The sequence below is a fragment of the Gekko japonicus genome, unplaced genomic scaffold, assembly GCF_001447785.1.
Source record: "Gekko japonicus isolate JY-2015 unplaced genomic scaffold, Gekko_japonicus_V1.1 scaffold583, whole genome shotgun sequence".
In the NCBI taxonomy this organism is placed as follows: domain Eukaryota; kingdom Metazoa; phylum Chordata; class Lepidosauria; order Squamata; family Gekkonidae; genus Gekko; species Gekko japonicus.
Window position 1 is genome coordinate 580,108 of NW_015170909.1, and position 21,936 is coordinate 602,043.

The 21,936-nt window shown below is 45.1% G+C and overlaps 1 protein-coding gene across 1 annotated transcript in view; it reads right to left on the reverse strand.

Moving 5' to 3' along the window:
• EPHA5 (EPH receptor A5) overlaps window positions 1–21,936 on the reverse strand; it is a 274,966-nt gene that overhangs the window by 74,316 nt on the left and 178,714 nt on the right. The window contains exons 6-7 of the mRNA XM_015418676.1: window positions 9,147–9,271; window positions 2,175–2,334 (exon numbers count right to left, since the gene is read on the reverse strand). Of these exons, the coding sequence (XP_015274162.1) occupies window positions 2,175–2,334; window positions 9,147–9,271 (285 nt within the window). The remainder of the gene's footprint in view (window positions 1–2,174; window positions 2,335–9,146; window positions 9,272–21,936) is intronic.

The following is a 21,936-nucleotide window of genomic DNA, read 5'->3' on the forward strand; positions in this document are numbered from 1 at the left end:
GTTGTGTAGTGGTTAGTGTTCCAGACAAGGATTTGGGAGACCCAGGTTTGAATCTGAGTTGGGAAATACCTGGAGATTTTTGGGGTGGAGCCTGAGCGGTGGGTGCTGCCTTCTGACAGACTTCTGGTGACGGCAGGGGGTGTGGCATATGCAAATAAGTTATGCTAATGAGTTATGCTAATGAGCTCCTGCACCTCTTTTTCTACAAAATGATCCATATGATATGATATGATATGATATTATGAGCTCCTATGATAATGTTTCTTTACAGGACTGTGCTCGACAGGTTGTCAGGTCCCCCTGGCAACCAGTGTGTGTGTGTGTGATACTTACTGGCAGCAAGGAAAGGCCTAGCCTGGCATGACAGTGATGCCACCAGTCACACAGCAATGTCACTTCCGATGTGCACCAGAAGTGACATCACCACATTGCCAGCAATGCAGGATGCTCTGGTATTTGGACAAAAACTCTCTTGACAGAAGCCCTTTTTACAACAGAGTTTTTGCCCAAGTACCAGAGCATCCTGCATTGCTGGAGACACAATGATGTCACCTCTTGTACGTGATGCAAGTGGCGTTGCTGTGTCATTGGCAACGTTGCTGCCACTCCGTGCTAGGACTCCTCCCACTTCCAGCTAGCCCACCAGCCAGCCATCTGACCAGGGGTGGGCCATTTCCCTCCCGGGGGGGGGGATGCCTGGCAATCCTACTGTACATAAATAAGCAACAGAGGTAAGACCTTTAGTTCTAACCGTGTAATTTTAAAAGAACCCCCTAGAGGGCACTTGGTCTTACCATTATGGATTTCTCCCCACTCCTTCTATAACATCCGGCTCAACTTACTTTGTATTTCCTTGTCCGCACCACAATGGCAGCCAATGTGGGGGCAGAGAGATGTACCGAGTAGTGATATCAGGAGGCAGAATGAGTTGTGCTAGACCAGGGGAATGCAGCCTTCTTTGCCCAGGTGCCAAAAGAGCTGCAACATCTGCCAGGTGAAGATGCTGATGTGTCAACAAATCAAAGCAGGGAGGACATGGGGGTGGGGGGGGCGACTTGGCTGGACACCGTGGGAGCGAGCTGAGTCTTGGTCTCTTAGGCAGAGAACCAGCCCCCAGCAAATTCATCTGGCAGTTCAGCGTGTCACTGTTCATGCATGCCAGGGGTCGATGCCCCAGCTCCTAGGCGCTAAAGGAGGAAAGAGGAACTTCACACAGGGTTGTCTATATAGAATCCCCAGATATTTCCCCCACCCGGAGTTGGTAAACGTGTTCATTTGGTCCCTAACTGCGCTAGTGCTGAGTACGAAGCGTTCTGCCTATGGCAGTGTCCGGAACTTCCTTCAGGCAAGACAGCAGCTAATTAAGATCCCAAAGACTATATCTGGCAATAAAGAACACAGCAGTTTTTTAAAAAGGTGTTGAGAAAATGGCAACAATTCAGCCATATAAAGGACATAGATGGGAAGTTCCTTAACTGTCAGGTTTGATGTGCCTTTTGTGGGTGTGTTTGGGACTGGGGGTAGATGCAGCTCACCACGTGGGGTGTGTTTGGGACTGGGGGTTTTGTATATGGATGCAGCTCACCACGTGTGTTGTTGTTCTTAATGTTACTGCAATAAAGAGCTATGCTGAAATCACGATAGCCTCTTGAACCCACAATTTAACATTTGACACCCTACATTTAAATACTGCCCTATGTCTTATCTCTCAACAGGTCACCCTGCTGAGCGGTACTAAAAACTGATTCTGTTAACATTTGACACCCTACATTTAAATACCGCCCTGTGTCTTATCTCTCAACAGGCTGTATGAGGAACAAAAGTTGGGGTAGACAGGTCACCCTGCTGAGCGGCACTAAAAACTGATTCAGGTGGGCAGCAACAGGTCTGAAGCAACAGAACAAAGTTTGAGTCCACTGGCAACTTCATGACCAACAGTTATTTAAGACCAGAATTATTTAAGGCCAGACTTTGTTGGTCTTAAAGGTGCCACTGGACTCAAACTTTGCACTAAAGACTGATGCATTTGAGCACAACAGAAGGATCAGGGGAGAGATGGAGGGGTCTGGCAAACCCTCTGCTGACTCTCTCTCTCTCTCTCTCTCTCTCTCTCTCTCTCTCTCTTAAAGAAACAATGACAACGACAAAGGCGGGCAATAATTAAGACGACTTACACACTGGGCTGGTTTCAAACTCAAATCTCCGGCTGAAGCCACCATATCCTGCTGCAGTGCGCGCTCGGATCTGGAAGATGTATGTGGAAGCTGGTTTCAAGCCATCGGCAGTGACTGTGGTTTCCTTGGATTTGATGATGGTGTAGCTGGTCTCTTGGTCCTTTGTTGTCACACACCCAGACAGGCATAAACACAGAGCAAGGGCAAACATTGAAATAGCAAGGACAAGCTTGGTGGCAGTTGTTACAGAGTAACCGGTGTAATGCTCCCATCTCTTAACCGTGCATAAATGTTTGGGCGCAGACTGGCAGGTGTCCTTTCCCACCTCCCTTCCCTTCCTCGTGTTCTTCATGATGCAGAGTTATATCTGCGCCAAGGCTAATTACGGTCAACTTCAGCCAAGTTTGCCGCACAGTTTCAGATAAGGTGAATGGTTCAATAGAGAAGTCCAAGATTTGATTGTGAAATCTGCTCTAACTGGATTTCATGATTATCCCTACTTAAAATACTAATTGAGAGCTGACTGTATCCAGCATTAACCTTGATGCAGACATCACAGTCTTTCATGCTAAGACAAGAAAGGTCTGCACACGGAGAGGGAGTAAGCAAGTGACCAGGGGAGGGTCTTGAAATCCTCTTTGGGTTGAATTTGCAGCCGTCTTGTGGTGGTCCTCCATGAGATTAAACCTGATCTATGGAAAGTCCAACGAGTATCTCAAGATGGGCCCACATTTTTGCTGTTTCAGTTTGTCCCCAATTGTGTTCTGGTGTCTGTACTGACTATGGGGAAGAGTCTTGCAGCCTCACAACTATACACTTCTGTAACACTAAGATTCAGAGATTCCCCAGACAATAATAATTGGGTATGCAATTAAAAAATGTACTTGAAAGAAATAGCTTCAAATATGTACGTATTTTAATTTAGTTTTTGGCATCTCACCCCCCATTGCCCCCTCCCTCCCCCCCGTCATTGGGCTCTTCCACATTTCATTTTCATTGTGTGTTGTTGTTGTTTTTCCCTATTCTGCACGTGTTTTCTTCCCTGTAGCAGTCAATTCAATATTAAATTGCTGCATGTACAGCCTATCTACCTATAGATTTAAAGTGCAGGGAAATATGCCGGACATGCAGCAATGTATTATCACATCAACCACTAGAAGGAGCAAAACACGAGCAGAAAAGAACAAAACAACAACAACAATGAAGCAAGCAACACAAGGAATGCAAATGAGAATGTGGACGAGCCCATTGTCTCCACTCACAAGCTGCTCAGGGCGCCTGTCACAAGACCCAACTGTTGCTGTCACTTTGCAAGCACACATCTGGGCAAGTGGCAAGCCCATAAGTTATATTCTCCTTCTCCCAGCCAAAGGTATTTCATGAAGAAGAAAAGCACACTATCCAATGTACACAACACCACTCCAAAGAAGGGCAAAACTCTTCTGGGCAGAAGCCCCGATAGATTAACTTCCATATCATTTTAAAACCCAAGCTTCCATAATGGACGGCAGGATGCTCTTGCTGATGACCACTAACAAAAACACAATGAAAACCAGGCAATGGTCAAGTGCCTCTGAACGTCTACTGCAGGGGTGTCGAACCTGTTTGTTAGGAGGGCTGGATCTGACCAATGTTCCCTCTAAGCTGTGGAGTCTTGTGAGCAAGAATTCTACCTTGTGAGCTACTGGCATTAAAGTGGTGAGCCAGTGATTTGGCTGCTGCATACATTAGTTTGCTCTGGAACCCTCCTTCCTGAGCGGAGACAAAAATGTGTGAGCTGGAGGGTAGAAAATTGTGAGCTGGCTCACACTAACTCAGCTTAGAGGGAACACTGCATGAGACCCTGTTGGGCCGGGCCATGTGTGTATTAAATGTAATGCCAGATAGTGGAGATATAAACTTTATGAAGGACACAAACGGGTTTTTTTAACTTAAAAACATGTTTAAGGCATTAGCACTCTTGGAATATTTTGTTTATTTAGCAGTGTCTGATAACTGACACCTGTTGCTCTGAATTATTACATCAAAATGTCTGTGCTGTTGCAATCTTGAGTATGCTGTTCAGGTGTGTGTCTGTAACCTGCAAACCTACAATGATGCAGCAGCAGAAGAACTGGAAGAAGAAGCAGCCAGTTCCACTATGGGCCTGCTAGAAGCCCTCCGGGAGCCTGATCCAGCCCACGGGCCGCATGTTTGACACCCCTGGTCTATTGCCTTGAAAACTCTAAGGGATTGCTGTAAACCAGCTGCAACTTGACAACAAATATAAAATAAAATTACAAAAACAACTATTTACTGGCTTGGTCTGAAAGTATTGTCAGTACTTTGTAAAGGGATAAATTATTACTCTGAACAGAGGTATTTGTATCTCCCTTCACACCCTTGAAAAGCATCTTGCCACACAGCTGTAGTGGTTAGCGGTTCTATGAAAAAAGCCCACAGGAGAAAAAAAAACACATGGAAAGAAGACCACATGGGGAAAAGCTCGCACAGAAAAAAGCCCATACATTAAAAAGCCCACACAGAAAGAAGACCATGTAAAGCGCCATAGATATTTACAATGGTGGATAACCAGGGGTCATTTCGTAGAAAAAGAGGTGCAGGAGCTCATTAGCATAACTCATTAGCATAACATTTGCATATGCCACACCCCCTGACGTCACCAGAAGTGTGTCAGAAGGCAACACCCACCGCTCAGGCTCCACTGGACTATTTTGGATTGCTAGCTATTTGGGGGGGGGGGAACGTGCAGATCTGTCCTCGCAGAGGAGGGAGAGCTTGTACCTGAATAAAACTTGATCTTAAAGGTGCTACTGGAATGTTTTGGATTGCTAGCTATGGGGAGGGACGCACAGATCTGTGAAGAAAGAAAGAAAGAAAGAAAGAAAGAAAGAAAGAAAGAAAGAAAGAAAGAAAGAAAGAAAGAAAGAAAGAAAGAAAGAAAGAAAGAAAGAAAGAAAGAGGCTTCTTGCTCCTCATAGCCTGGGGCTGCTGGGAGCAGGGGGTGGGGCTTGTTGCATGTGCCCGTCCCCTGGGCTCTTTACTGCCGGAGCTCTGCTCCTGTGCGCTCCTGCAGGAAATGACCCCTGTGGATAACCATTCATCTTCATTTATGAGAATGAACAGGTATTATTATAAGATAACAGAACCATAAGATAACATTAAATAACAAATAATAACAGAAGTGGCAACCATATCACATAGTGCTCTTAATTCCTTTTTCCACAGCAGTCCTCCCAGTGTGTGGTCTCTGTCTGACAGACTGCGGAGGAACCAGATTTGCCACAAACTAACACTGGCTAATGCGCAGGCAGGTCGCCTAGAGGTGAAAAAGAGGAAATAAGAGGCAATACATGACATGGTTGCCACTTTTTGTGCAGCAATATGAGCAGGCGGAAGATAAACTTAATTACTTAAGGAGATTGGCTAATTTGCAATCAAGAATTATATCTGAGTTGTTATTATTGTTGCTGTTATTAAATTATTGTTAATATTATTGTTATTAAATGTTGCTGTTAAATAATCGTTGCTTTTACTATTAAGGTTAGATAGTCTTTTGTCATGGTCACTGGGTGTAGCACACTATATGTTGTTGTTAAATACCTGTTGCTTTTACTGTTAGGGTTAGGTAGTCTTTTCTTGTGGTCACTGGATGTACCACACTGTAAATACAAGTAAAGGGAAATTGAGCTAGGAAATTGACTTATTTTAATGTAATCTTAAGGTTTTGTTATCTTATGGTTTTAATTTTTAATAACAAATAAGTAAATAATATTAATTATTTGAAGAATTTTGAGCCATATAGTTGTTCAAAAGCTGTGTATACTAGACAGTCTATACATAATTTAACCTCTGTCTTTACTTTAGAAATTACTGCATCCCAACATTACAAAGGTTGACAAATGGTAAATTAATAAATTTAAAGTATTTAATTTTATTTAAATATATTTCTATATAGAGTTCAGTTTCTGTTGTTATTGTTTTTCCTTTTTATTAAAATTCATTGATAACAAAATGGTCACTTTTATTTCCTGTATTTTCCCCTCCAAGCCTTTACACTCAAGAACATTAAAGCCCTCTTCGTACAATGAAGTAATTTACCAATAACATAGCAATATTATTATTTAATTATATTTGATAAAATCACAACACAAATTCTTGCATGCAAATATGACATATTTTAATCCTAAAATAACAACATAAAATATAGGTAATACCTGTTCATTCTCATAAATGGAGATTAATGGTTATCCACCATTATAAACATCTATGGCACTTTACATGGTCTTCTTTCCATGTGGGCTTTTTTTCTGCGTGGGCTTTTTTATGTTTGGGCTTTTTTGCATGTCAGCTTTTTTGCATGTGGGCAGTTTTCCGTGTGCGCATTTTCCCATGTGGGCTTTTTTCCCTGTGAGCATTTATGACCGTGCTTTTTTTCCTGTGGGCTTTTTTCCGGTTACCATGGCTAACATGTCAAACTAGGACTGTGGTCACACACCCTAAATAATCCACTTTCAGTCCACTTCCAGTGCTGCACTTTCCAACTGGATTTTTACTATGTGAACTGGCAAAATCCAGTTGGAAAGTGCAGCACTGGAAGTGGATTGGAAGTGGATTATTTACTGTGGGTTGTGATGGCAGCCTAGGACTGGGAAGACAGGGGAAAATGGGAAATCTGGGGGAGCATTACAAAAAAAAACACAACCTATGATTCCCCCCCCCCTTTTGGAATGACTCAAATCCTTTTCAAGACAAATGTAGTGTAAGAAAGATTTCTATAAGAATATACGGTATTATATCATTCTTATGCTCTAGCCACATCAAATGTTATTTCCCGGATATGTTTATTGGGTGTCCTTGTGTTTGTTTGTTTTTTGCCACCAAGTCGCAGCTGACTCACAGTGACCCCTGGTGGGGTTTTCAAGACAAGAGACCTTCAGACAGAGGTGGTTTTGCCCTTGCCTGCCTCTGTGTCATGGCTCTGGACTTCCTGGGTGGTCTCCCATCCAAATACTAACCAGGGCTGACCAAGTTTAGCTCTCAAGATCTGACATGATCGGGCTGGCCTGGTTAGGGGAGCTTATTATTTAAATGTGACTAATTTTGGCAACAATATGCATTATGTGTTTGATGGCAACACCATAAGAATGAAAAGTGCTGTCCTTCTTTCTGCTACAGCAATTGTGCATCCAGTTTCAAGCATCATGTTCAATGCTTTAGAAAGGTCAGTTTTTATGGAAACTTCTCCACTGGCTCATAATAGCTCAGTTCAGACCTAACACAAAACAATAATCCAGTTTAATAATGGTTAGCCTGTAAAACCAGGCTTTATCTCACATGCAAGTGCTGAAATGCTCATTTGCCTTAATAATACTGGCTTCATCTCCTTAGTTCTTTCCCTTGTCTCTCCCATAGGGACCCAGCCGGGATCCTGGCTTGCATGAAAGTGCAGATGGCATCAGGGAAGAAGCCTCTGCTTGACATGCAGAAGGTCCCAGGTTCAATCCCCGGCATCTCCAGTTGAAAGGACTGGGCAAGAGGTGATGTGGAAGACTTTGGCCTGAGCCCCTGGAGAGCCCCTGCCAGTCTGAGTACACAATACTGAACTTGATGGACCAGGAGTCTGATTCAGTATAAGGCAGCTTCAGGTATGTTCATGTACTTGTACATCAGACAAAGCAGAGTTAAAAGTAACTATGGCTAATAAGCCAACTTCAAATCATGGCTTCAAGATCCTCATTTGACCGGCTCCAGAAGAACCACTGTTAGTTTGGTGGCCGGATGATCACCCTGTCTCCCATTTAATTAAGCTCTGGCTTCACCCGACATCTGTACAGAGACAAGAGAAAATGAGATCCTGGACCTACACAAAATGTGTTGTTAGCAAGGTCGAAACAAAGCATTACATGTGACATGAGTCAGACTCACTGTCACACCAAAACTTGCTTTTAGAATAGCCCATTGGGCTCTGGAGTGCTGTGAGGGGGGAAGGGGGGCTCTGCTGGCAAACATGGCACAGGAGGGAAGCTACAAGCCCCTCCTCTCTCCTTTAAATACTTCTTCACCCAACTGAGTAATGAAAATGTGGAATTTGCTGCCAGAGGATGTAGGGATGGCCATGGGCAGAGACAACTTTAAAAGGGGATGAGACGGATTGATGGAGGAGAGGTCTATCAGTGGTTACTAGCCACGGTGACTAAACGGAACCTCCACATCCAAAGGCACTCAGCCTCTGAATCCCAGTGCCAGGAGGTAACATCGGGGGAAGGCCTCGGCATCTATGTCCTACTGTTGGATCTCCAAAGGAACTGGCTGGCCACTGTGTGAGAGACAGGATGCTGGACTAGATGGACTGATCCAGCATGGCTCTTCTGAGGTCCTTTTGTGCCCCTCCCCCTGGAGCCATTTTAAGGCAAGCTGCACACCCCTTGGGTGTGATTGCGAGTCCAGATGGGCATTCATGTCTGGCCTCAGGCCACATGCAACACCTGGTTTGCTTAGCCTGACAGAGGCCTCTAAGCCAACCGAACTCTCTCAGCCTCAGTCGTCCCTCTTGTAATATGGGGATAACTGCAGGGTGGCTTTGAGGAGTAGAAGAGGATGGGCTTGAAGCTCTTCAAAGACTCAAGAGCACTATCTAAATGCCAAATACTACTGGAATAAGAGGAGGGAGATGACATGACATCCGGTGAAGAAGCAACAGGGGTGCCGGTTCCCACGCACCTCGCTAGTCCTAGGCAATTAGTTGCTTTAATTGTAATACAATACAATGGCAGAAGAAGCTGACAGGCAGCTTTAATGTATTTATTCAACAGATGTGGCACACTAATGAGAAACATCACACACGCACGGACTTCAGGACTTCCTAATCGCTTCCCGTCTAGTAATCAGGCTGACACTCATCTAGGCACACAAGCTCTCCTCTCCTTTCCACAGCGATTACCATTCCCAGAGAAGAACGGAGGAGCGCACCTTTTCAAAGTATTTGATTTCATACTCCAGAATGATGCCGTTGGGTCGGTCTGGCTCCTGCCAGGAGAGCGAGATGCTGTTTTTGCCAACTTTCCCCTTTTTCACATTCGTGACGGGAGACGGGGCTGCAGAACAGGATGAGAAATCAAAACCGGGTCAGCACAGCGGGCAGCTGAAACTAACCGGAGGTAATCTCCTCCTCACAGTGCCTGGCTTGTCGAGCCCAGAACAGCCCCAGGCACTGAGTAACTTAAGCGGGAAAGAATCCGGAGTAGAACGGCCACCCTTTTTGCCTAGTGGGGCCCGAAGACCTCCCACTATCACAATCAGTCTCCAGAGTACAGAGATCAGTCCTCCTGGATTGGAGGATGGACTCTACGGAGTCCCTCGCGTCCCCAGGCCCCGCCTTCCCCAGGCTCCACCCCCAGAGTCTCCCGGGATTTCCCAACCCAGGGCTGGCCACCCGAAGGGACAGACTCTGGACCATAACCTCTCCCAGTATCTGCATCGCAGCACTGATGCCCCTTTCCTTAACTAGAGCAGAAGGCTCACCTTGCTGGAGCAGACCGAGTCCAGCATTCTTGTCTCCAACAGGAGCTAACCAGATGCATTTGTCTGATGGAGGCTGCCAATAAGCACGGCTAGGTCAAGTGCAAAGCCAGGCAGAACATGACGCCCGGGTAAAATGCCAGGAAGGAGAACTTGCAGAGAGGACAATGGGGGAGCCTGCGAGTATTTGGCACTCTGAACCCCTCAAACAGGGGCTCGGAGAGTTTGGGAAACCCGACTTCTGCACTGAGCCAGGATTCTTGTAGCGACAGAGGCACAGCAGGCAGGAACTTTGCCTGCTTCGAGCCAGAGGTGCCTGTGGGCATTTCTGTCTGCCAAAGCACTGAAGGGCACAGTGCCCAAACCAGAAAAAAGGTGGCAATTCTGGTTTTAATGGTATTTGGCTACCAAAGGTGAAAAAAGCATGATGGAAATGAGGGCAAAGTTTGGCCGTTCTCCCACACAGCTTCTCAGGTGATCTTCCTACATGGGCATGATTTTTAGCCCTGCGTAGACGGTCAGTCTGAACAGAAAGAGCTGCTGTGGATTTGTGGTTAGAGCACTGAACTAGGGTTGAGGAGACGTGAGGTCAGGTTAGTATGCCACCATGCTTGTCTGGGTGGCCGTGGAGAGTAACTTGCTCAGTCTAGCCTACCTCACAAGGTTATTGTAAGGAGCCGGGAGCTCCTTGATCTCGTTGCAGGAAGCAGTGACTGGAATGCTGCCTGCTGACCATTTATTCCAGATGACTTCAATTCAGATATAGGTGTGCACTTAAGAAGCCCTGGGTGGCTACTTAATGTCCCTGTATATTAGACTGGGGTCCCCAACAATATGGTGCCCATCACGTGTTTTTAGAAAGTGGACAGGGGCAGGTGGGGCTTTTGCCCAGCAAAGGATTCTGATTGGCCATTGGAGATTTGATTGGTTGTGCAGATTCTCCAAAAATCTTGCTTGGGCAGCAGCTGCCACCACAGCACAAGGGCCTCCCCTGTGTGACTGAAGGTCAGCTGCAGCAGCCACCTGGCTGGGTCCTCTTCCTGCGGCAGCCATTTTATAGCTGTAGCCACCACGCAATGTCGGAACCTCCTAGGTGCCTGCAGGCTGAAAAAGATTGGAGACCCCTGTATTTATTTTACCTTATTTATTTTTGTTTGTTCAATTTATACCCCGGCTCAGGGTGGCTTACATAAGAGATAAAACACATAAATAACAATTATAACACCATAATAACCTTCTAAAACCATTCAATATTATAAAGTGCTAGCAAAGATCTGTAGTGATAAATTGTTTATCTTTTGGCACGTAGGGTGAGGTTACACACACTGAATAATCCACTTTCAGTGCTGCACTTTCCAACTGGATTTTACTGTGCGAACTGGCAAAATCCAGTTGGAAAGTGCATTGAAAGTGGATTGAAAGTGGATTACTTAGTGTGTGTGATCACAGCCTTACAGTGTACCTGAACAACACTGTGGGGTTTTTTTTTTGGGGGGGGGCTGTACAGTACACAAGTGATACTATTAATAAATTAGAGAATCTTTGCTTCCGTTTATCTTTTTATTAAAATACAACTATTGGCATCTTTAAGGTGAACTCACGTAAAAGAATGTAATGCCGTCCATTAATTCCACAGAGCTAATTAAATGAGAGTGGTTACATGAGCCCTAAGAAGACCAGAAGGTAAAGAGCCTCTTCTGAGACGAAGCTGACAATCAAATCAGACTGATACATTTACAGGTTTTCAAAATCATCTTCTAAGTTACACACACTGAATAATCCACTTTCAGTGCTGCACTTTCCAACTGGATTTTACTGTGCGAACTGGCAAAATCCAGTTGGAAAGTGCATTGAAAGTGGATTGAAAGTGGATTACTTAGTGTGTGTGATCACAGCCTTACAGTGTACCTGAACAACACTGTGGGGTTTTTTTTTTGGGGGGGGGCTGTACAGTACACAAGTGATACTATTAATAAATTAGAGAATCTTTGCTTCCGTTTATCTTTTTATTAAAATACAACTATTGGCATCTTTAAGGTGAACTCACGTAAAAGAATGTAATGCCGTCCATTAATTCCACAGAGCTAATTAAATGAGAGTGGTTACATGAGCCCTAAGAAGACCAGAAGGTAAAGAGCCTCTTCTGAGACGAAGCTGACAATCAAATCAGACTGATACATTTACAGGTTTTCAAAATCATCTTCTAAAAATAGCCATCTGTTCCAATGGAGAGGGCTCACATTCTTGGCAGATGTGACGGACTACATTTAAAACGCTGTTTCCCTAATGTAGCAGAATCAGAGAAGGGAGGGGAATAGTTGACTGTGCTCTAGAATGCTGATCCTGAGCGGCAGGCAGCTCCTCTCCTCTGACGGGCCGGCACCAGCTGAGGAAGGCTACATAGGCAGTCAGAGAGTCCACTTCGGCGGCAGTTGCTGCTCTGTAAAGCAAAAGTTCAGCTACAGGAGTCGATGTCTGACTAAACATCTGCCCGGAGGTTCACCTCCTTGACCCGGTCTCAGCTTTTTTCAAACCTGAGGAAGAATTCAATCTAAGAATTCAGGGTCTAGTGTCAGCTACAGCTGACGTTCGTTTTCACACAGAAGCCAAGAACTGGGGCTGGAGATCTTGGCTGAGCGGCTGGGCAGCGGGCTGAAGCTCCCAGTCAGGCCAAAAGGAACAGGGATATATTTTCAGGGAAGAGAGATGAGTCCTGTCCAGTTGTACAGGGAATCGGCACTGAGGCAGTTCCTGGTCTGTGGTGAAAGGGAACGTTATAGATTACTCGGGGGGAAGAGGACACATTGTGATTTCAGAAAAGGGGAAGGAATCTGATACACTAAAATACCTTTCCAGAAAACCTGAACAGTTATTAGGAAAATATATACAGAAACATTGTAACTGAAACCAAAGTACTTAGTCAATTATCTCTCACAGATAAGAACCAAGAATTTGTGAAAATAAGCTGCTACAACACCACCTTGTCTGTCATCTGAAAAATATACGATTTTACCAACGACATTTACCTCAGCCTTTCCAGTACCTGACTATTCCATACCATCCCTGCCTATTAGATAAAATCTTTATTATCGTTCGCTCCAGTCTCCAGTGCCATTTCAAGTGACCTAAAAAAAGGGGGCTCCTATTTTCTCCTGACTGGGCTGGGCAAAAGCTAGATTAGACTCTGTCAGAGTCAAATTCAGATGTATAAAACCACAAATATTATCACACTACTAGGGGGCCAGCTCAGTACCTGAAGGGAACTAAGAATTTTGGTGGAGAAAATCTGCTTCACAGTGAAGCGGCAGCAGGGGTCCATCATAGCAGACTAAGATACTTGTGTATCTTTAATTATTTTAAGTTTCTCATACATAAGACTGTCTTTGAATTACAATATCACTTCTGCAATTAGTTGGACTTTTAGCCATTCTCAGGTGCTTCTCACACCTGGGTCCCAGCACACATTATATCTATTAGAGAACATATTAGTCTGTAGCTCCTTTCTTCTCTGTCCCTCCGCAAGACTGTGCTATCCTGGATTTCTGAGCTCTCCATCTGGCATATCTCAGGGCCAAACCAGACATGATGCTTTTTAAAGAGGCTCACTTCCCCGCAACCACACAGTAGCTGTAGGGAATGTCATTTTGAAAAGCAGCCAAAGTCTGATTCAGCTTGGGACTGTGGTGTGGAGGAAGGAGGGGCTCTTGAGGCCGTGAAAAGGAGGGGAAAAACCTCTTGGGGCCATTTCAGCTTGGAAAAGTTACATGAAAGAAGGCAGGATTCCCTTACACACACACACCCCACAATGCCAAGAGGGACTGGGCCCCTGATAAATTTTTTAAAAAATGCACATCTGCTGGGAAAGTGAGCTGGGTCCAGGTCTGGCCTGCAGAAGCATCCTCCATGATCTTTTCAGTGGAGACCCCCAACTGCTCCCCTGTATTTCTGGCCATAGCCATGATACTAAACATCGATTATATCTTCTGTATGACCTGGAGGGCCAGGTTTTGTCAGACCTCAGAAGCTAAGCAGGTTGACCCTGGTTAGTACTTGGATGGGAGACCACCCAGGAAGTCCAGAGTCACTATGCAGAGGCAGGCAAGGGCAAACCACCTCTGAATGGCTCCTGCCTTGAAAACCCTGCAGGTTTACCGTTAGTTGGTTGTGACTTGACAGCACTTTCCACCAAAGCTCTGGACATGCAATCACTATCCTGCAAAAATTCAGGATACAATTGCATGTTCTGACCCTGTGCTGAAGGAGTTATGATCAATCCATGGTGGTCCGAGGTAGGGTAAGCCTCTTAGGTCTGCTATCAAGAGATATATATCAAACCCAGGATCTTGGCGAGTCCTGATATGGGATGGGAGATCTCTCCCTGGGAGGAATGGAGAGGCGCTGGTGGAGCAGCAGATGGCTCTACTTTGCATGGGGAAGAATGCAGAACAGCCTGTGAAGAAACACCAAGCTGCCCTTCAGAGAAGGATCAAACGAGTTGCATGTAAAGTGAGTGGTCCCAAAACAGCAAAGTGTATGAGGGACAGGCATGAACTCTTTCATCTTGTCTGGGATGAGACCTGGCAACTGAAGCGCAGGGCACACAATCGGGGCAGAGATGTCTGCCAAAGTGCAACCAAGGCCATGACTTGAGGGGTGGATCTCTATTCATCAGGTGTCAGCTGATGCTTCTCCTTCATCTTACTGGCTCCGGAACGGTTCACGGAACTGAGGGTTCTGGAGTCAGGGGCAGCAGCAGGGTGCCCAAAACAGAGTTTGGGTGTTGTTTGTAGTTTTAAGAGAAACTTGGAGTTGCCAGTACTGAAGCCACCCGTCTGAAGGAAGCCCCCACCAGCATGAAGAGGGCATCCAACATGAAGACAGAATGAGATGGCTTTGTGAACCTGTTTGGCTTGCTTTGTGAACCTTTGTCCACTGCCTTCTGCTGTGTTCCAGGCAAAAAAGACTCTAGTCTAGCCCATCTGAGGAAGATAGTTTATCCTCACACTGCTGGTACCTCTTGGACATTGGACCACATTCAGTGTGTGCGTGTGTGTGTGTGTGTGAGTCCTCAAAATCAAAGATGATAAACAAGGCTGAAGAAAAAAGATGGAAGAAACGGAGGGGAAATAGGGAAGGGCTGGAGAAAGGAGAGGAGGGGTGCCAGTCACCAGGTGGGGGTGGGGATCCCCCAATGTCGGGGGGCCCTGCCTGCCACCAGCCCACTGTCCTGTGGGGGAAGCCCCACCCCCCAACAGCACACCCCTGTGGCCGACCCTCTCCCTCCCCTCCTGCAGGATTTAAAGGTAATTTAAATCCCTGGCAACCCTAAAGGAGAGAAAAATGCTGAAAATGGCAACTCGCAGAAAAATGATGCCAATTGATGCTGCTGTTACTGTGGCCGAAAACCTGACTGAGAAGCCACAATTCCTTCACCTTGGGCATGCTCAAAGGGGTGTGTGTGTGTGTTTCACATCTACAAGTCTGGTTTTAAAACATTCCAAATGTAGATTCTGCATATGTCCTGAGCTGGCTGGTGTGAGTTCACAGAGACCACAAGGAAGATCGTGTCTAATCATCTTTTATGCTTATTGAAACCATACCTGTGTAGGAAATCGATCTCATGTTCAGTAGCCCTTAGATGCTCCACACCACAAGATAAAGAAACAAGACAAATGAGTGAGGCCAAGCAGTACTTGCATTCTGAACAACAACCTAGAAAAGGGGATGCATTTTTAACAAGCCCCATAGGATGCCCACTAGCCCTGCTTACTACTGTACATACATCTAGACTGGACTACTGCAATGCGCTCTGCTTGGGGCTACCCTTGGACAGAGTTCAGAGACTGAAGCTACTGCAGGATTAGGGTTGCCAGACCCCCTGTGGTGGAGGTGGGGGGTCTCCCCAATGCCAGGCCCTGTCCCCCCACCCCCACTCCCAATCAGCTGGCTAGTTGGAAGACACTTGGAGAAAGAGGAAGGCCCAGGCCTCATTACTGGCATTGCATAGGAAGTGACATCATCACACCAGCAACATCCAGGCATCACTCTGATATGTGGGCAAAAACTCTATGGTAAAACCAAGCTTCTACCACAGAGGGTTTCCCCCCCACACACAAATACCTGAGCCCTGTTTCTTTCTCCAGGGAAGTCCTCCCCATCCCCTGCTGGTTACCAGGAGGGACCTGACCACCCTATGCAGAATGTTGGTCAGGGCCAGTCACTGGGATTGTGTAACCCCAATCTTACAGCAGTCATACTGGCTTCCAATCTGACACCCGAGGACAATTCAAGGTCTTGCTGTTGACCTTTGAAACCTGACGTGGCTTGGGCCCAGAGTACCTGAAGGCCCGTCTTTTCCAATATGCTCTGCCCGGGAACTAAGATCACAAGGAGAGACCCTCTTAACTGTCCCAACCTCCAAAGAAACTTGTCTGGTGTGAAGACAAGAGAGGGCCTTTTCGGTGGCAGCCCCTCTGGTTATGGGACAGCCTCCCCAGGGAGGGGCACCTGGTCCTCCTCACTGTCAGTCTCTAGGAGGTGGCTGAAGACAGTCCTATTCACAGTGGCGTTTGATTAGCTGATTAGTTCTTCTGCCTATGGGCAGTTCTAAATTATTGATTATTATGCATTTTACTGTGGACGTTGAAGCTGCCTTGAGTTCTTATAACATAGAAAGGCGGCTAATAAACATTTTAAATTAATAAATAATAAATGAATACCATCTGTGCCCTAATAGATGCCAACTGCTATGGAATCAGTGCCAGGCTCCCAGGTCCTGCTGCACGTGACCGTACGGATTCCCCCCACACACACACACAGTCAAGGGAGGGGTCACCCTAGGCAATTCTGAGGGGCCATTAAGGAACAGCAAATAGCCAATTCGTTTATTTACGCACACACACACTCACCATGGAACGTGCAGGGCCATTGGGATCTCCGCCTCAGTATCACAGTACCTTGGACTACTGTTGCGTGAATACCTTCTTGAGGTCTGCCCATAAAAATCCCCAGACTTTCAAATCTGACTCTGCCCTCCTGCACCCTTGCTGCACAAGGCCTCTTCCTGGACTTCACTCCTTTCCTTACGCCACCATTTCCCACCCCAGCATCACCAGAGGATAAAGGCCTCCTGATTGGGCATCCTCTCTCCCCCAGCATTCCTGGACAACTGCTTCCTTATCTGCTTCACACATGGTCCTTTCTCCAGCCTCTGAAGATGAGCTGAGAGACTTGCATGTTTTTTAAAGAGGCAATACTGGTGTGGAGGTACACCTCAAAACTCATATTGGGTAATTATCTAAAATACTTTAACTCTGCTTTATCTTCTCAAATTCCAGGCGGCTAACAAAACAGCAGAATACACAAACATCACAAGCGTCCAGCAGCAAGTTAAAACCAATACACAATTAAAGCTGTTAGAGTGGCAGAAACGTACTGAACTTAAGAGAAGTCATCACACTTAGAACACTAAGAAGTCATCACACTGCCATCACTAAGAACAGTGCGCCCCAACACGGATGAGACAGGCTAGCTGGATCTTGTCAGCTCTCAGACGCCCCCACTAACACTGCACCTCAGTAATCCTTAAGAAGTGGCTGAATGTTCTTAACCTCTGTAGGTTCAGCACTTTGGAAACTTTAGTATCTAGTGACACAGATGTCTACTGCATTCATTAGTGGCTATGCAGAATGCTCTGTTCTACTGGGATGAGAGGAAAGAGATACGAGAAACGGGTAAGTGCAAACTCAAGAGTCCTTAGAAAGGCAGTAACCGTATCCTTTTAAAATCTCCCTCAAAAGAAGTGTTAAATTGTAATGGCAAGATAAAGACCAATTAAGTGTGTTCCATCGATCTTTGTGGTTCTGGCACAAAACTGCAGCTGCCGCACATCTAAGTTACTGGAGAGAGAGAAGGTATGCATCTCTTAGCTTTCTTTGAGAAACGGAAAGCGTAATCCAATCTCCGCAGTTGGACAAAGTCTGCAATCATTCCATCTTAAAAGCTTGAAATGAGATCCCATGCAATACAATCGGTAGGGAAAAAGGGACTTCCATAAAACCTGCATTGTAAAGGTCATTGGTTCTACAAGGACAATATCCTCTGAACGAAAGGGAACTGTGGAAGCTCAATCGCCCAACACTTCCTAGAAGTCAGGATAAGCATCTTTGGAACTAGAAACGGAAATGAAAGAACATCTTTTATCCTAATTGTTTGCAGACAATTGGGCGTCCATGTTAATTTTTTAAAGAGAAGCTTCAAAACACTTCTCACAAATAACAGTTTGCATGAAAATTTAAAAAACAACAAAGGTGAGGCACATTTCAGGATTCCTCAGGTGGAACACCTGATTCATGTTTAAGGGAAGCCCGAAGAGTTTCTATCTCACTTAAAAATGTTAAGCAAAGGGTGGGGAGCCATTCTCTCATCAGAGTTGACCAGTACCGCTGAATCTTGTCTTCAATCCAAACAGTTTTGCTGCTGGTGAGAAAGGAAGGAGGTGTTCTCCTTGGCTTCCAGAAAGGCTGTGCCAGGAATCACAGGACCTCAATGTACAGAAGCCATGCGGGACCGGGCTGTAATGTGGAGGGGAACTGGGTGGCATTCACTGAAAAGGCTGATTGCATAGTCAGCCTCAAAACAAAAATGACAGTTCCTCATGAGAAGAATTTTGAGGGAATCCAGAAGAATTTTTGGAAGGAATTACTTCAGAGAAATGTGACCCTACATGCCATTATTGGCAAATTATGGCAGTTACTGCCAAGTATTTTTGGGGGGGAGGGGGGAAATCTAAATGTAACAATTCAATCAAGTGGAATAACATCATTTACAGTATCCTGGGCTCATCCACGTGCACATCATGTTCCAACAATGCCCTTCTATTGACAACATTGGACAAACATGTTGATTTCTGCATGAGAAAATCGATTGACGTGAATCAGACAGAAGAGATCACAACATTCAGAAAACAATGTGGGGGAACAATCTCCCTGGATATACTATTAAAGTCACTCTTCTACAAAAATACTTCAAAGGTGAAAGTGCTGAACTAGAACTCACAAAAAAAATTAAAAACACTATGTGTCATCCTGGCTTAAACAGAGACCTGGGTTTCCTCAGCCACTACAGCTTTCAACAGCTCCACAGGACTGACTTTTTAGAAATTTTAATTTGCTGATTTTGACCTGTTTTATCGAGGTACAACCCTGTACCAATATCAATTAATTTTCATGAAGTATTTATCCTATGTCATCACTTTGTTTGTCAATGTGAACTTCTGACCTCCCTCAACATCTCTCATATGTAAATACTAATTCTGTTCTTGATGGGATTCATAACTGGCGTACCTTTACTCTTCCCCTTCCCCTTTATTCTAAGAATTTATATTTGGACGATTCATGGCAAAATTTACATCCAAGCTCTCTTGTATGTAGGAATATCTAGCTCAGATTATATTAAATCACAGCAACTTTAATCAAAGTGTAAATATTGAAAACTGTGCATAAAAATCCATCCACTTTATTTGCACCTTCCCTTACTGTAAAAAAACCCTTTTCTTTCTTTTCTTTTCTTTTTGTAAAATTACACTTATACACATGGGGATAGATTCATGTGGATAGCCGTGCTCGTCTGAAACAAAAGAACAAAATTTGAGTCAAGTGGCACCTTTCAGACCCACAATGTTTTATTCAAAGTATAAGCTTTTGTGCGCACGCACACTTCTTCAGATACATTGAGATGGAAGTTACCAGTCCACACATGTAGGTAGAGGGTGAGCAGCAAATTAGCATGCAACATAATGAAGGTGTTTAATAGATGCAAGGACCAAACAGGAATAACAAGCTTAGTTTTATATGGGCACCATTTGTTTGGATTTAATTCTGGGGGGAAACATAGTGAAGAAAATAAATATATCAAAATTGGAGAATGATGAGTAAATGACCTCGCTTTAATTGTGGAATGCGGACAGTAATTAACTGAGACTCTCTCAAGCATGGAGGTAACTAACAGCATCCTTTTCTTTGAGGTGGGATGATGGGTTATGTAGCGTTATGTCTCCTCTGCCAGCAGACCACAGAAATACATTCCAATCTACCGTTCCAAATTACATTACATTCTACTATTTATTGTGTTATATTACTATTCCAATCTACTATTCCAAGTAAGCAATACAATGAAAATACAATAAAATAAAGAGGATCTCTTGTTGAGAATACAGATGTAACGACTGGATGAGATTAGCATATGTAGTGAGATAAGAAACCAATATCCCTGTTAAATCCTGGGGGGGGGGTTGTTCCAAGTAATGACTTTTAATTCAGCAATATTCTTTTACAGTCTGTTCCAGAAGTTCCTTTGCAATAAGACAGCTACTTTGAGGTCACCCACTGAATGTCCCGGAAGGTTGAAGTGTCCTCCTACAGATTTCTCAATCTTGTGATTCTTAGTGTCAGATTCGTATCCGTTTATCCTTTGGCGTAGGGTTTGACCTGTTTGCTCTATGTACAGAATGGAAGGGCATTTTGGGCATCTAATGGCATAGAAGATGAGCAAGTGAATCAGCCTGAGATGGCGAAGTTGATGTTGTTCGGTCCAGTGATCACGTCGTCTGGGTATATGTGGCAGCAAAGCATCCGGATTTACTACAAGCTCTGGTCCCAGTGTCCATGTACAACTAAGGTGTATTATTGCAGGTGACAAGTTGTTTAAGATTGGGGAGCTAGCTTGCCACCTAGTGGAGGTTAACACTAAAAGAGCTAGAACTTTTGGCAGCCAGACAATCATAGGATCTCCTGGCTATACTACACACAATGCCGATACGATGATGATGATATTGGTGGATTAAAACTTCCCAAAATAATAGAAACAAGTGCTGCTTTAAAACATTTTTACCACAGAGCTGGGTGGCCTGAAAAGATCTGGTCATCATCTAGAATAACGCTGGCAGAAAACTCATACTGAATCTGACAGAACATATTATAGAGCCCTTTGGAAGACATATGAAGCAGCAGTGACAGCCACAAAGAAATGTTACTTCTCTGTGACCACTGCATCAGCTCGTTCCGATTATTAAAGGTATCTTGGCATCTGCTGACTCCTAAATCTTAACCTTTATTGTCTCAGGAACAGACCATTAGATGCGATATGTGTGCCAAGGTCTTTTTGTTAACAAAATATTGTGTATAGGCTCTGATGTGGATGCCAGCTGTAACACAGGTCAGTCACAAGAAATGTCTGATACATCATCTGTCTGCTTATGGGCTATGTTGACCTCGTTGCCACGATGGACAGGAACAGGATCCTGGGATCTGTGGAGGAGGGCATCCTTTGTGTCCTCCTGGGTCCTTGTCCCCACCGGCTGCCAAACCCAGGTAAGGACCACATCAGCCAACCCTTAATGTCCATCGTAAATCAATCACTGATTCAGGTGCCTTCCCTCCGCCGCTCATTATCCATCTATTACCTACAGAAAAATGATACGGCCAATCATTTCCCCGTCTCTAATCTGCCCTTTCTGAGATCAGCTCCGGGTCATCCTGGACAATTCACTGGTTCTGGACTCCTTTCAGTGGGGCTTCAGGCAGGGCTATGGGACAGAGGTGGCCCGAGCAGCTTTAGCTGACATCCTCTTTCTGGCTGTAGAAGAAGATAATTACTCTCTTTTTTTGCTCCGATTGGACATATCTGAAGCTTCTGACACAACGGACCCTGCCGTCCTGTTGAAGCATTTGGAGGCAAATGTAGGTATCAGGGAACATGCTACGGACTGGCTTAAATCATTCCTCACAGACCAGGCTCAGAGGGTTGTCATCAGGGACCAGTTGTCAACAATGTGGGATCTGCCCTGTGGGCTTTCACAAGGGACAGTCCTATCCCCTGTGACTTCCAGCCTCTATGTAAAGCCCTTACAACCATCATTCATGATTTTGGGGTTGACTATTAGCAACACTGAACTGCAGGCTGTGGAAGGTCGGTAGTTCAGCAGTTCGAGACCCGAGTGTGCCACGTGATGGAGTGAGCTCCCGTCTCTAGTTCCAGCTCCTGCCAACTTAGAAGTTGGAAAGCAAGAAATTGCAAGTAGATAAATAGGGACCACTTCGGTGGGAAGGTAACAGCGTTCTGTGCACCTTGGTGTTTAGTCATGCCGGCCACATGACCACGGAAACGTCTTCGGACAGCTCTGGCTCTTCGGCTTTGAAACGGAGATGAGCACTGCAACCCTAGAGTCGGACTCGACTGGCTT